Source organism: Panthera uncia, chromosome C2 (genome assembly GCF_023721935.1).
Source record: "Panthera uncia isolate 11264 chromosome C2, Puncia_PCG_1.0, whole genome shotgun sequence".
Lineage (NCBI taxonomy): Eukaryota > Metazoa > Chordata > Mammalia > Carnivora > Felidae > Panthera > Panthera uncia.
In genome coordinates, this window is record NC_064810.1 from 54,923,885 (window position 1) to 54,941,022 (window position 17,138).

Consider the following 17,138-nt stretch of genomic DNA (forward strand, 5'->3'; position numbering starts at 1 on the left):
GACTGAGAAGGGCAGAATGGTTTCTAGTCTGATACTACCTGAGGAAAAAGGGCTACTTGTTTCAGACTCTCATAGTTATTCTCCAGATCTCTCCAGGGCATTCTGGAATTCTAGAGAAGAATCCTCTGAACTTCAAGGAGTTTATGTAACCTGCTCAAGGTTAAACAGCTGATAAATGTTACTGTAAGGGTAATAGTACAGAGTTACCAGAGACCATATTCTGTGGTTTTCAAAGCACACTTCACAGACTCCCATGTATGGTGGGGCCAGAGTTCTGGGCACAGGTATAGAACAGTGACATGACCCCTGTCCACAATAACTTTATGTCATGGCAGGAGAAACAGATTAAAAGAAGAAAATAAATAAGACCATTTATGAGAGTATTAGGTAAAGAAAATAAAACCAGGTTAATGTGATAGAGAATTAAAAGGAATGTGGCCCTCAGAAGGAATGATCAGGGAAGGCCTCTTTCCTAAGGTGACATCTGAGATGAGATTCAAGTGAAGGGCCAGCAGATGTAGTTGGAATGCTATAAATAAGGGAGACAGAGACGTGGGAATTGATCAAAGAGGTAGACAAAGGTCAAATAATTCAAGAAACTAGAAGCATTATTGGGGAGAATAAATTTTACCCCAAAGCAACGAAAAAGCACTATGGGTTTTAAGCAAGGGAATGATATGATGTGATTTATATTAAAAGATAACAAATACCCTCAGGATTGCTATGTGAGGAATGGACTTAATGGGGCAGGACCAGAAGTGAAGGGTGGAAGCTACTGCAGTTACTTCCATGGATCAAGGTTGATCCAGATCAGTTTGGGCCACAGAGTCTATTTTCAGTCATCAGATAAATTCTTCCTTCTAACTTACTACTTGATTTCCAATCAATGTTAACAAAGAATTGGTCTCTCAACACTAATGGGCTTTTAAAAATACTACTGCATATGTCAACTGAAGTTTGAGTTCCTTCTAAAAATCTGAGTATTTGCCACTTCCCTGTGTTTTCATCATTTTGCTCACAGCCATATATAAAAGGCGCTGCTTCTTTTTTTTTCTTTTTTTTTTTTTTTTAATGAAGGGCCTTATATAATAGGGAAAGTAGGATAAAATACACAAAGAGGGAAAGGTTAGGACCTGACTGAGGTCCCTGGGTGGGGAAAAACACACATTTTGGAACAATGCTGGGAGTGTCTGACCACAGCAAACCCTCTCAGGAGTAAGGTCCCTCTCAAGAATGTAATAAACACCACCTACTCCCCTTTGGTTTTCTCAGGAATTTGACAAAAGACCTGACTAAAAATAAGTAGATCATAAACTATGACCCACAAGGAACGGTTTGGCCACAGACCAGCCCTCATACAATGGAAATGAGCCAATCAGTAATGGACAACCAGCACTAGAGTTATCAGTCCAATAGGGTAGGACTTGAGAAGGAACAAGGGGGAAGGGAAGAGGGGAGGTGACCAGAACCTTATAAAATAAAGACCGTTGGCTATTGTCGCGGGTATTCACTTTCAAATGTCCCCTCTCTGTAAACAGAGCTTTCCTACTATTCTTACTTTCTGATCTTATGCCTCCTGCTCATTTTGTATCTATCTTTCATTCTTTGAAGCAGTGAGACAACAAACCCTGGGTATTGAGGTAAAAAAAAAAAAAAATCCTGCAACTCTTAGACTAGATCATATATTGTTATTTAAGAACTCAGGTAAATGAACTTAACAGTCAGCCTAGAAGCGAAAAGCAAAACTGTTTTTTTCATTATGATTTTCTCATAAAATCTTTCTCTTATTTAAACACTAAGGAAACAACAATACTCTTAGTCAAAATCACCTGGAAAAATCAAAGTTATCCAAAGTCAGAACAAGAACTGAGTGAGATATTTGAGCATTTTCTGAACTTGCTAATAATCTTTGACTATTCGTGCCAAGGGAGAACTTCAGAGACTAACAAGAAAACAACTTTTTTTTTTTTTTTTTAATGTTTATTTATGTTTGAGAGGGAGAGATGGAGCGGGAGCAGGGAAGGAGCAGAGAGAGGGAGATGCAGAATCCAAAGGAGGCTCCAGGCTCTGAGAGCCCAATGTGAGGCTCGAACTCCCGGACTGCAAGATAGTGACCTGAGCCAAAGTCAGACACTTAACCGACTGAGCCACCCAGATGCCCCAAGAAAATAACTTTGTATTCTCAGTTTCCTACTAGCAGCACTGATGCACATCCTCTCCTCTGGTGTAGAACTGACCAGAACTGCTCCGTAGTGTTTGAACTCCCTATTTTTTTTAACCTAGTGGTCAAAAACCCTGCCTTATGGGACATGGAAAAGTGTTAAACAAGAAATCCCAGACAAGCTATCCCAAATGACTCAAAGCCCTTATCAGAGGGTATCAATTCCACAGCAAATGGGTATTGTGTACCTACTATGTGTTGCATTTTGAATGCCTCGAAGATACAAAAGAAAAAAATCATGCAATGAGTTATAAATGTATTCATTATGATAAGAATAGACTGAAGCTATTAAACCCTTGAACTTCGGGCAAAAAACAAACTATGAAAAACAAGGGGAGGTAACCTCCACCTCAAGGTTAAGCAGAAAATTAAAAACAGCCTAAAGGCATTGGAAACTGCCTCAGGACTCTTGCAAGAACTACCTGAAGGGCAGGCTAAAGCAATCTCAGAACCCATCCAGTTACCCTTTCTTTTCCATTTGTTCCTAGAATTTTTTTTTCTAAGTAATTGGTATCTTCTCTTTTTTATTTTTCTTGCAATATTTGTCCACATTCACTTTTTGTTTTGGTTTAGATGATTACATTGATTACAATTTACTCTGTCAGCTGGAATAATTAAATCTAAAAAGTTCAACAATAGGGGCGCCTGGGTGGCTCATTCGGTTAAGCATCTGACTTCCGCTCAGTCATGATCTCACGGTTCGTGGGTTCAAGCCCCCCATAGGGCTCTGTGCTGACAGCTCGGAGCCTGGAGCCTGCTTCAGATTCTGTATCTCTCTCTCTTTCTGTTCCACCCCTGCTTGTGTTCTGTCTCTCTCTCTCTCTCTCAAAAATAAAGATTAAAATTGTTAGATAAATAAATACATAAATAAAATAAAAAGTTCAACAATATGTTAAGTCTGAGATTTATTTTCCTAATAGTGCCATACCTGTTTTTGCATAGATAGCTCAATTTATTTTTATTTATTTTATGGGCTTTCAGACGGTTTCCTCTAACAGCCAGTTAGGTATCTAGATAATTAACTTACCAGGGCTCATACCACATCCATCATCCAGGAAGCACAACATGAATCCACCCTGCAGTTTTTCATTATCCACTGTAAGAGAAAACAGTTATTACTAATAAATATTGGCCTTAATTTGTTCATAAGAAAGTCATGCTGCTTACATAATTGTTTGTCCTCCTCAAATGCAGCCACTGGGTGACAGAGTTATGGCACAATAGTGGCACTCCGAAAGGTGTCTTGGCTAGAGTTTCACAAGAAACTGCAGGGGAAAATAATCATGCAACAAAAAGGCTTTAAACTAACATAAAACACCTACACATTAATAAATTATGTATACAGCATGGCGTGCCCTGCTTTGGAATCTGGCCCTTTAAACTTCAGGCATTTCCTCCCTGTGGGAGGGAATAAAAGTAGATGGTGATGTGACCCCAGGATCCCTCTATCAAATTGATCAACCTTTTTGCCCTTCCACCAAAGCACTAATTCTAAAGTCAATCTAGGCCATTTTAATTAAATTCCTCAGGCTCTCTTCTAAGTAGTTAATTCCCGTAAGAACCATTTGTGTGTGCTTCTTAGTGGCAGCAAATATTTGCCTCTTGAAAATGCATTTGATTTTTGAAAATAGCTAAATTATTTGGAATCGATTTTGATGATTAAGAGATATCATTAAGATAACAAAATAATCTCCCTTAAAAAATATAAAGGTGTAACTAAAACTAATGAGACTAATTTTAATGCTCAATTTATAATCTGGCTCTGAAAATAATTTCAACATTTGGATATGTAAGTTATATATATATATGTTATATATACATATGGATATATATATAAGGATATATATATATATATATGGATATATATAAGGATATATATATATAAGGATATATATATATAAGTCTCTCTCTAATAACTCTGTTGAGAAATAGCTTACACACAAAAAAAACTGCATATGTTTAAAGTGTAAAATTGATGTATTTTGGCATATGTACATACCCATGAAACCATCATCACAATCAAGGTAGTGAATATACCTATCACCTCAAATGTTTCCTCAGGTCACTCTGTAGTCCTTCCCTTCTTGCTCCCTTCCATGCCCATCACACCTACCCCAACCTCAGACACCCACTGATTTGCTAACTCTATGCCTATGATTCAGTTTTAGCACATCTGTTAAGTCAACTTTGTGTTCAATGGTCACCCTCAATCTACATTTTAAAAATTAAATAATGTTCAAGGTAATCCATAAATAACTATCTAAAACACATACCTAAGCTTTCCAGGTTCATAATTTTAGGCTCACATACCCACTTCTAATCTCTCCCCCACTCCTGCTAATTCACTTCCAATAAACCCTCTGGATCCTCCCTCCCATCTCATTTTCCCAGTTCCTCTCTCAGCCTGGTCTATTGGGAGTGGTGACCTCAACTTCTGTATCAGAACATTCCTCCTCCACTTTAGGTATTTGCTCTGTTCAACCGTTCCTGACTGAGGATGACATTCTCCACAATTCAACAAGGGGAAGCCCACTCTTGTTAAATTCTTTGCACAATGTAGCTGTTCTCAACGTGGCTGAACATTTTAATTATGTAGAGATACTCCGGATTAACTGGTCTTGGATGAGGCACAGGAATAAAAATTCTCCTGATTATTCTAGTGTTTATCAGCACTGGGAACCCCCTGATCCAAGCCTCAAGAGGCTCTGCATAGATGCAACAGATTTTGCAGCTCTTGGGATAAAGGTCTCATGTAAGGAGCTTGCAGAAAGAAGGGCATTCTCTGGTGAATAGGTGGGAAAGACTCGAAATTCCCAAGAGACATATGCAGTGCTTACTTTTTCTATAAACCCCAATGAGCTGCTGCAGACCATCATAGCCTCAAAATTTAATATTCCCCTACATTCCACCCTGAAGCTTGGCCTCATTTATTTCCAATCCTTAAAACTAAGGATTCCAGATTAATTTCTATTATTTGTTAAATATGCATCTCCAAAACAAACCACAACACCTTCTCCGCCAGATTTACTTCTCCTTCTGATGTTTTCTATTCAATAAATGGCATCACTCTGCATTAGGCTTCAGCTGCCCGAGTCAAAACCTCAGGATCTCCATATGTCTTCTCAATTCCACCTCTTCTCAACACCTCTCAAGCTCTCAAGTTTGACCACTTTCTCTATCCTCACAACACTGCCTTAGCTCAGGAAACCATCATCTCTCTTCTGGATTACAGCAACAGCTGCCTAATTCCTTGCTCCCGCTCAAAGCAGAGTGCAGACCAGCATGCATTTCACAATTAATTTTATGTGTCAACTTGGTTAAGCCCTGGTACCCGGCTGTTTGGTCAAACATTAGTCTAGATGTTGCTATGAAAACACTTGTGGATAGACTTAACGTTTACAATCTGTTGACTTCAAGTAAAGCAAATAACTTCCACAGTGTGGGTGAGCCTAATCCAATCAGCTGAAGGCCTTCAGGCAAAGACAGAGGCTTCTCAAAGAAGCGATTTTCTGTGTCAAGACTGCAACATAGAAATTGCACTTGAGTCTCCAGGCTGCTGGCCTACCTGGAAGATTTGGAACTTGAGACTGCAATATCAGCCCTACCTGACTTTCCAACCTGCCAGTTGCCCTACAGGTTTCAGATGTGCTAGCCCCCACAATCATGTGAGCCAATTCCTTAAAATCCCACCCTCTCACCCTCCCCCCGCGAACTATCTATATGTATAGACGTAGATAGATACAGATATATAGAAAATTATACATAAATACACATACATATCTAGAGGGGGGAAGGGAGGCAGATCATATCTGTCCGTCTGTCTGTTTACAGTGTCTGTCTATTTAGCTATCTCCTACTGGTTCTGTTTCTCTGAAGAACCCTAATACACTCTCCGAGTTCATCTCTTGTCACTCCCTCCCCTCACCCATACTGCAGCCTTCCACTTCCACACAAATATTCTCTTTAACTAATCTTGAGCATCTCAAACATTTTTGCAACTCCATCAGTGTTCTATGTTCTCTCCATATTCAAGCCCCTGCACATACTGCCTCTTTGTCCCTTTCAGTCTCTGATTCACCATGCCAAGGCCTATTTCCCCTTTAGGTCTTTCGTTCACATAAGGTTCCTTCTAGGACACCTTCCTAATTCTCCCACATCATCAGGTGCCCATAAAGAACATTTAGTTTGTAATGTGTGCTTCCTACCATTCAAAGGACAGACAAATACCTGTTTATGTATCTAGTTCTCTTTCAGATTAGTAGCTTTTTTTGGAACACAGTTGCCTCAGAGATATGGTGAAAGTTAAGGGCCCTCCACCCATAAAAGTGAAGATATACACCATATTTTCCACAGAACCCCACATTAGAATGCCAGTTCCTTAAAAGCAGGCACTGTGTTTACTCAGCACTTAACCCAGTGCCTGACACTTGGTCAGCACTATATATATACATACAAATACAAATATATATATATATATATACATATATATATACGTATATATATATATGTATATATACATATATATATGTATATATACATATATATATATATATACACACACACACATATATATGCACACACACACACATATTGAATGCAAAGCCAAGTTTACTAGAACCAATACGCATGAACAGATAAAATATCAATGTCTAAACATGTTAGTTTGAATTTTATAGCCCTCCCTCAAGTTACCTGAAGAAAACTTAAGATTGGAAAGTGACTTGGAGCCTCAGTAAATACTCCGAAACCCAGCCCAATGCTTAGATGAATTCTTTATCCCATATCAATTCTATCTATTGCTACATAAGCCCTGACCCTGGTTTATTATTTTTGTCAGAAAAATAAAGTTTGGTAAGTTGATAACCATATTGCAACTTGCTGCAATAAAAAATTTTAAAACATGAATAGATGCTTTTTTTATGAATACATAACTTAAAACCAAAAATCCTCTTCACAAAACACATACAACCTAAAGAAAGAAGTGCCATTTTCAATGCAAATGGCAAAGATTGTGTGTGTGTGTGTGTGTGTGTGTGTGAGAGAGAGAGAGAGAGAGAGAGAGATACAGAGAGAGAGAGAGAGATACAGAGAGAGAGAGAGAGAGAGGGAGAGAGAATGCCAAGTGCTGGAGACAGTAGGAGAAATGAGAACTGTCGTGCCCCACTGGTGTCCTGCCACAAACCCAAAAGAACATAACGTGTGAATTCCAATTATATCTGTTGTACTTTGTGGTTCTGGATAATTCTTCTCAACCCTTCGACCCTTCATCAGTAATATCTGTGCTCTGAATGAAATGCAGCTTAAATCTTGTCCTCTTCTCCTCTTGTTCAAATTCTCATGAAATCTTGTATAGGTCCTTGTGTAGCCCCACACCCCTGCTATCCCTCCTTTCACACTTCTACAGACCATCCTGTATGCTATGGCTCGAGTAGCTTTCTTTGAAGAGAAAAGAGCACATGACTAATCGGCCAAATGTTATTGTTCAAAATTTTTCAATGGTCATTGTCTACAGAAAATAACCTTAGCATGGTATTGAAGGTACTCATCTATTTGGTTTTAACAATTAGCTTCAGTCAACCTAGCCTACTCATTGTTCCCTGACTGCTTTTTCTCCAAGTACCTATACAGCTTGGCCCCTCACACCTCATTCAGATCTTTGATGGTATAGCACCTGGTTAGAGAAACTATCCCTATTCGCCTCATGAAAAATAGTACAATCTGTCTATCACTCTCTGTTCTCTTATCCCACTTTTTATCCCCCCTTTTAGCACTTTTCATTGCCTGGTATATTATTTGTTCATTCGTGTCTATCCCTCCCCCATCAGAAGGCATGTTCCTGAGAACACATATTTAATCAAACATTTTGCGCAATGCTCTATCCTTAGCACCTGGAATAACTGTTCATTTCATTCATCCATAACAGACACTCAATAAACTGTTACTGAATAGATGAATGAATTTCTAAACTGATCCACCTCCATTCTTTTTCTCACAGTAATTCCTCAGACAAGAATATTCTTTTCTTTTTATACTACTTGACAAAAAACCACATTCATACTTTAGCCCTAGCTCTTAAATATGAGGTATTTTCTCTGCATTCCCTCCCTACTTTGAGTCTCTCCTGGGCAAGAAACACTTACTCTATGGTACACAATATAATTGGATATGAAAGGGAAGACCACTTTTTCTCTACTAGTGGTGTTTCCTTCTATGTGGAATGGAGTGCCATTAATATTAGTAAAGGGGCTCTTCTCTGTCCCTCCACTCACTTCTTCCCTGGGGCAGCAAGCTCACTCTCTTGACTGGTAATCTAAGGAAGAATCACTTAGGGAGGCTCAGTTCAGATCTCTCCTGTTCCCTCTTGGGAGTGAGCTGCTGGCAGAGTGCATGAGCTCTGTCCCGCTTGCCCCAGGCAGACCAGTTTTGAGGGGAAGCCTGACTCCACAGGTTGGTCAAGTGTCTGATTCTGGGGTTTGATCAGCAAATCTGCTGGATTTCTCATACTAAGCTCCATACCCCAACCTAGCATTTATCAATAACAGATACCAACTCTCTTGTTTTCTTTCTCAAACTTTTCAGAACCTAGAGGGTAAAAGGGAAGAAGAAAATCATTTATTCTGTTTTCTCAGATCTCTCGAGGTGTCCGTGTCTCTCTCCTTCATGAACCAGAAGCACCCATCTAGCACAGGATCTTAAACACTCAGAAAACTGAATTGAACTGAGCTGGTTTTTTGTTTGTTGTGTTTTGTTTTGTTTTGTTTTGTTTTGTTTTGTTTTGTTTTGTTTGTTTCAGAGAGAAGGCACAGGTGAGCAAGGGCCAGAGAGAGACAGAGAGAATCCCCCCAGGGGCAGTGAGAGAGTTAGAGAAGTGGGACTCGCCAGAAGCAGGGCTTTACCCGAAGCAGGCTTGTATACACTCACCTGATGTGGGGCTTGAACTCACGAACCATGAGACCATGACCTGAGCCAAAGTCAGATGCTTAACAACTGAGCCACCCAGGCACCCTGAGTTGTTTTTTAAGTATGGATACAGATTGACATCACAGATCATATCCTCTCATCTGTGACCAAGAGCCAACATTTATAGGAGAGCTGGCAGAATCGGGGTTGGAGACCAGTTTTAACACTACAGACATTTATCTAGGTAGTATCAAATACAGAACAGGATCTCATTTGCATCGTATTCTAATGAAATGAACTAGCAAGGACAATCAACATTTGGTGACTAAAAATGAAGTCAGTGACAAAAACACACCTGGTTTGAATTTCACAGCCCTCAAACATTCATACTTTGCATTCACTTACACATTTTAAAACTGTGGTAAGTCGAGAATGAGGTATACTTAATCACGAATAGCCATTAAGTTAATGTGCTTTTTAAAATAAAACTGTTTTCTTGCAGCAGACAAACTGATGGCTCCAAATCACTCTGAAGCTTTCACAAAACCCTGGAAGATCTAATTTTGTAAATGGGTCCCCTAACAAGTGAACAGTTCTACTCACAGAGCGTACTGCTCTCAAACTGGCTCCCCCATAGGGTCACTGCACTCAGAAAGCACTTAAGTTACATTAAAAATCTATAAAATGTGCTTTGATTTCATGAAATAAAAGCAAAATCACTACAGGCTTTTCCATTAGAATTAAAAAAGGGGGAGAGGAGAAAACAAATATGCTTACCTGAAAACACATCAAGTCTTGCAGCCCCTGCATCTCTGGAAACAATATAAAAATATCATTGCCTCAATATGAAATTATGTTTTAAAAAAATTACACCTCATGTGAGGTGTAACCTATTGTCAGGTACCAAACAATAGAGAAATCCACTTAAATTGCTTCAAAACAATTACTAAAATGTTTTGCTCTACCTTTATATACCAAGACCTATGATCATTCATAATTTGAGAATATTATAAAACCTGAAACTCAGAAATTTTAAAAGAAGAGATGGAATTTAGTGGTGTAACTACACAAAAAGCTCAACAAAAATGGATATTATTTTTAAAAAATTAGTTGGAAAATAATCTATAAATTGCAGAAAGACTTTCATGATATATTTTAGTGCCCAAAAAATGAAAAGAAAAAAGCAAAATACTAAGTAATATGTACTGTATGATCATATGTTTTTGTTTTTTTAAGTAGGCTTCATGCTCAGTATGGACCCCAATGCGGGGTTTGAACTCAGAGATCGAGACCTGAGCTGATGATCACATGTTTTTAAAGAACATATATGATAAACACATCCATATTTGTAAGGAAAAAACCAAAACAGTGGTTTTCTCTAGATCCGAGGTTGGCAAATTATGGTCCAACAGCCAAATGTGGCCCACCAACTGTTTTTATAAATAAAGTTTTATTGGAACACTATCATGCCCATTCATTTATATATTGCTTATAGCTGCCTTCACACCACAATGGCAGAGTTGAGTAGTTTCAACAGAGAACATATGGCCTGCAAAGGGGAAAATATTTACGATCTGAAGAAGGATGCTGACGCCCCCTGCCCCACCATGCGACAAGATTACTGACGACTCCCTTTTTTTTTCTTGTTTTTCCAGTTTTCTACAACTCACAGATATTATTTGTGTATTTTTTAAAATTATTTTTTAAGTGGAAATTGTAAAAGAAAAAGAGCAAGAGCCAAAAGATCCTGGTTTTACTGTGAGGGGTGTGAGAGAAAGGAGAAAGACAATGAGGAAAGTGGCCTTAGCTGATGCAGCAGCGGATGTGTTGAGGGAAGGGAAGCTCAGAATAATAACAGCCACTGGGATTCTAATCGGAAAATCTGAGTCTCTCCCAACACTTCCATCAGTCCCAACCCAAAACTATGCCAAATACATCTGAATTGCTAGGCTGACTTGTTCAAAGCCTTCAAAGTTGGGCCCTTAGCTCCTTCCTCTAGCCAATTGCTGCTTTTAAGCTCCTCCTTTATAGAAACTCTGGAACTATCACTGCCATTCCTTGAGCATTTCTGTGTGTCAAATAAGCACTGAATGAAGTACTTTTAAGCCTTCTCACCTAATCCTTACCACAGCCACATGACACAAAAGTATTATTATCTCCATTCCATAATTGTACATTATACAAAATACCATATACACAATAGGTCCTCCATAAATGCCACTGCACTGAAATGGAAGTTTTCAAAGAAACACTTTTTTTTCATTTTTTTTTTTAACTTGAAAGGGTGAGGAAGGGCAGAGGGAGAGAGGGTCTCAAGTAGGCTCCACGCTCACAGCAGAAAGTAGGGCTCTGCCCTATGTGGGGCTGGATCCCACAAACCTGGGATCGTGACGTGAGCCAAAATCAAGAGTCAGATGCTCACCAACTGAGCCACCCAGGCGCCCCAAGAAACAGTTTCTTCACAGCGAAATGCCATGGGGTAAGGTATAGAAAAATCATTTACCTCTACAGCATATTAAGATATTTCATAATAAGCTTTGTACTTTAGCCCAGGTACTTTCTCTCTGATCAGCTGTTGTATCAGGAAGAAATGGTATCTAACTTAGATTTAAATAAAATTTAAAAGTTAAACAAGCAAAAAAGAATTATTCATGTCAAAGCATACACATAGGTCTCAACATATATGTACATGTGTATCTGCATTAATACATATTTGATCCATTTTTTACTGCTGGGGGAAAAAAAAAAAAAAAGGAAGAGGCCCCAAACCATCTCTTCACATTTTTTCTTGCTGTCCACAACACTGTTTTGATATCCTCTAGTTTTCATTTTGACAATCACAGGAAACCACCAAACTCTTAAATGATATAGAATAATTTCTTAGAATAACACAGGGACTTTATAAAGACCCTCTTCATGAGAAAACTAAACATCTTGACTAAGTCCATTAAACAGCTTCATTTGATATTAATTTCTAGCATCTGAGCAGCCCTGGCAAAGTCAAGTGTCTGCTGCAGAAGGACTTCAGGTTGGCCATGGGGACCACTGAGAATGGCAAGGATGAAGGCACAGGCTGGTCCCAAGAGAGCACATGCCAAGCCCCTTAGACCCCTGAGCAACCTTGAGGCTGCTACTTAAAAAAGGGGGGGGGGGTAGGCAAGGGATACAGATTTTTTATGTGGCACCTCCTGTTTCTTAAACTCTACAAACAATCCCTTCTTTTCCTCCTTTTCCTTAGAACTACTGTGCACACTCCCACTATGAGGCAAACAAACACAAGACAGGCTAGACTTGCTAAGAGGGCTGCCAGTTTATAGACGCTGCTCTGAGAATTGCCTTATTGATCACATTTCTCTCACTCCCTTGGGTCTGAAGTCAATTGTTCCTTGCCAATAACCTCCTACTACATAGGGGTAGTTCACGGACGAGCCTTACCTTGCATTGTCCAGCAATTCAGCCAGCGCTCCAAAAAGGAAGCTGTGCGTGGTGCTGAAGAAGAAAGAGGGAAAACCAAAAGTTAAACCAACTCTGTAATCAGTGTTAAAAGCTTCGAGGTACTTGCAGACAAATGTCCTCCAGTTCAGGACAGATAATCTATTAAGGAGTTATTTCAGAAACAACTTTCTTAGCATGGTCAAGATTCTGAAGTAGATGTGGTCCATTACAAAGCCGAGCCTAAGAACACAATTGCCAAAGCAGCCCATCTGTTCCTAATAAAACAAAGACTTCAAGCAGCTTTCTGTACTTATGGCAAATTTACATGTTTTAAAATTGCTTTATAAACAATATTCAAGTGTGGTTTGTTTGTTTGTTTGTTGAGAACTTGTCATTAAAATTGTATTATTTAAGATAAAATTATTTCTGAAAAATTTTGATCAAAATCCTGGCACACTGAAAGGCCTTAAGACTCCATCAGCATGTACAGAGGCTGGCAGGGGACCCCTGTTTGCCCCATTAGTTGATAGATAGATAAACACATAAATAGATAGATATATATAATCTATGTATATTTTTTCAGTAGGCCCTTTTCTCCTCTGAATTACCTGTGGTCACTCTGCTATATCCCCTCCTGCCAAGTCCTGGGTAACAAAACACATTAGACAGGTGTCTCTATTTATGCTTTGAAGGCTGAATGTTCATCTGTGGGTGAAATCAGGCTGCCTTCAGGGTCCCACACTTGCTTTTCATTTCCTGATGTGGATATTTCAATCAGAAACTTTATCACAGCATTAAGGGAAGATCCAGTCTGCAATTTTCTTTTTATGTTTAGTAAACAGGTAGCAGAAACAAGAGAGACCCATTTATCAAAACACATCTGCTCATTTGTACAGGAAGAAAGATCATCTGCAGTGTCTCAGCGATTCCAAACACCTCAGGCCATAAGACATTAGCTGAAAATTTATTTTAAAATATATCTATAGGGGTGCCTGGGTGGCTCAGTCAGTTAAGCATCCTACTCTTGACTTCAGCTCAGGTTAACCTTAGGTTCATGAGTTCAAGCCCCAAGTCAGGCTCTGTGCTGACAGTGCGAGGACTGCTTAGGATTCTCTCTCTCTTCTCGCTGCCCTTCCCTCTCTCTCCCTCTCAAAATAAATAAATAAACTTAAAATACACATACCCACACATGCACATATCCCTTTTTTGGAAATTTTAAACTTTAAATACATGCTGATATGGGGTCTCTTGACTTGAGTCAGCTTTCAAGTTTATAATCAAAAAAAAAAAAAAAACTACTAAATACTATTGCTGCAAAAAGATGTCCTTCACTCAAAAGAAATTCAGTGTATAAAAATCTAAAACAGAGCAAATGAGAAGTATAGGTTACATGCTTTCCAAAAGCAGCATTTGGAACTGCAAACCTTTCTAGTGAATTTAAAACACAGGGTTCAATACACAAAAATGCAACATATAAATAATACTTCAGGAAAGTAACTGCAGTCATTCTGACAAAGAAATTCCATAGAAGTTTCTGGACTATTTCACTGAAGAGATTTTTACAGACTGCCTGCCATATGTCAATGTGGACAGACATGGTCTTCACCCTCATGGGGCTCAAACTAGTGGGAGGATATAGAAAATACACAAGTAAACAAACACACAAAGATGATATGGCAAATCTTGGTTGGATGTTATAAAGGAAGGGTGATGGGGAAGAGGACATGGTGATCAAGGAGAGCCTCTCTTTGTAGAAGACATTTAAATTGAGCCCTAAAGGATGAGGAGAACCCAGTCCCTTGCAGAGACAGAGTGGAAACACTCCAGCAAGAGAAGCAGTTGCAAAAAGACACTGAAGCAGAAAGGAGCCAAGGCCAGTATGCTCTGGCTATGGTAAAAAAGGGAGATCATGCTGAGACACAAGACAGTGGGGTCACGCCACGCTACCTACTCCATGGTCAGGAGCTTGTACTTAGCCTACATGTAACTGGAAACCACTGTCATGTTTTAAGAAGAGTGACATGACATAGCTGGTTTACTTTTTAAAAATATCACTCTTGGGGGGTGGGGGTGCCTGGGTGGCTCAGTTGGTTAAGCATCTGACTCTGGGTTTCAGCTCAGGTCATGATATCACAGTTCATGGGTTTGAGCCCCATGTCGGGTTCCCCACTGAGCATGGAGCCTGCTTGGGATTCTCTCTCTCTAAAATAAATAAATAAACTTTAAAAAAAAAATCTCACTCTGGGAGCTCTCAGGTAAATGGACCATCAGGGAGCAAGAACGGGAAGCATAGAAACCAATTTAGAGGCCATGTGGAGTAACTCACAGGGGAGATGGTGGCTGTTTGGAACTAAAGGAATGGCAGTCCAGAGGAAGGAATGAATCTGAGACATAATTAGTGATAGCGAGAAGACAACTTCAAGTTGAATGGGCCACGGGAGAGAAGCAAAAGAGAATTTTTAAAAAATCAATCCTGTTTTTACTGAGAGAATTCTCAAAGGAAAATCTACCTGGAGAAGCTGAGGAGATGCCAATTTGTATCTAATTTTGTTATTGTTGCTTCCTGCTGCTGTCACTTTTGTTATTAAGTTATCTGACCACCAGCTGATAATGGGATACAGGCCAGGGGAAACCACTGTGGGAGGAGGGGGCTGGGGAACAGCTGGGGTAACTACACAAAACTGAAGCTGAGGAAATTTCTCAAGATAAAATTCACAGTCCTTCCAGCATTTTTTTTAAACTAAAAATTGCTATTTTGTCATTCGTCTTCTGCTTCAGTTAACTTTTAACTAGGTGTTCCATCATTTCCAACTTGCAATTCTTCTCCAGAGAGATTTAAACACACACACACACACACACACACACACACACACACACACACAGACACAGACAAAACTAAACACCTGCCGAAAATTTTCCTGTTTTACTTTTTTTTTTTTTTTTTTGGTAAAAATTACATGTTTGTCTCAAGCAGCTAGGCTATCCTTGCCTGGCATTCTTTACACTTCCATTTCTGTGGTTTCAAACCTGGTACATCACTTGCATCAGATGGTACTTTTAGTAAATCCAAAATTACTATAAGATTCCCCAAAACTGACCAACCACTATGAATCACACAGCAGTCACTGCTACGCTGTGCTGGGTTAGAAATGATGGATGGAACAGAAAACCTCTGTCATCTGCCTCTGCAATCTGAGTATGTGAAATAACACCCGATGAGTACCAGAAAGGCATCTGGGCCCGACAGAGAAGCAGGGTGCTCTAAGCAATAACGAGAACGTGAGGATTCCATCCTGGGAGAGGTTACATTTTTGGAAGGACTCAGGCCACAGAGGCTGGAATCAATAAATACAAATTCCTCTCTGGAGAGCAACTTTAATCTTTAAAATGTCAGTGTGCTGGGCAGAGAATTCACAAGAGATAGGCCAGGTTGGTAGGATTGTAGTTCTGCTAACCCACAATTAAATACTTGGTTAAATGCTGGGCCTTCTTACCACTTGGTGTTAATTTTAGAACAACAGAAAGATTTATAATCTAGGGGGTCCTGGGTGGCTCAGTGGGTTAAGCCCCACACTCCTGATTTCTACTCAGGTCATGATCTCACAGTTGGTGAGATACAGCCTCAGGTCTCTGTGCTGACAGCACGGAGCTTGCTTGGTATTCTTTCTCTTTCTGCCCATCCCCTGTGCATGCACGCACTCGCTGTCTCTCAAAATAAAAAAAATAATTTAAAAATTAAAAAAAGTTTTAGTCTAGCTCAGAATATGTACCGTTACCACCTTTTTATTTTTTATGCAAACAAGTTTAAATAAATAATATCTCCATAAAGCAGATACCCAAGTTCATTTTTTTTTTTTTTTCCAAATTGGTATTTCGCTAGAAGGACCAAATTCTTCTTCACTATATGGGGACCCTCCCTTGTTCAGGCTCCACTGCGCACTCACGAGTTGGCGTGGATGAAATCCAGATGCAGCTGGGCCCGCTGGAGAGTAGCATACTTGTCGCCCATGTCCTCCAACGCGTCCCGCGCGGCCCTTGGAGACAGGGACCCCCGACCCTCAGCTGTTGGCTCAAGCCCTCCTCCACGCCTTTGTCCACGCCAACGCCCACGCTCAAGGCCACGGACAAGCACCAGTTCTGCAAGCACGCGCTCCCCCTGCTGGTCGGAGGGCGAAGCTCACCCTGCGCTGTCAGGCAAGAAAAGTCTTTGTTCCTGGTCTTGGATCCACACTTTAAGCATGAGGCATCTTTGCTAGGCTCCTCTTTCCACGCTGAGATTTATTTAACCTTCCTGCACAGTTGTTCCTATCATTCCCCATATGGTAAATGGAGCCCAAGGTTCGGATCAGAATTTGATCAGAAATGATTGCATGCACACACACACACACACACACAAAGAACATGAAGAATCTGGGTCAGGAGGTCGGGAGTACAGGAAAGGAAAGTAGGTAGTTTTCCTTCACTTGCATAGTTTGTTACACAGCACCAGAGATGAAGGCATTTTGTGTTCTAAGCCCAGCACTGACTTCCTGTGTTTCTTGGGTTGATAATGTTTTCTCCAATTGAAGAGAAGAAAGAAGAA

General features: G+C 39.8%; 1 protein-coding gene across 1 annotated transcript in view; it reads right to left on the bottom strand.

The window, feature by feature from the left end:
* MORC1 (MORC family CW-type zinc finger 1) overlaps positions 1–16,651 on the bottom strand; it is a 164,869-nt gene extending 148,218 nt beyond the window's left edge. The window contains 4 exon segments of the mRNA XM_049629169.1: positions 3,249–3,317; positions 9,899–9,933; positions 12,557–12,610; positions 16,501–16,651. Coding sequence (XP_049485126.1) covers positions 3,249–3,317; positions 9,899–9,933; positions 12,557–12,610; positions 16,501–16,565 — 223 coding nt within the window. The 5' untranslated portion in view covers positions 16,566–16,651.
* Between the last annotated feature and the right edge of the window lie 487 nt (positions 16,652–17,138).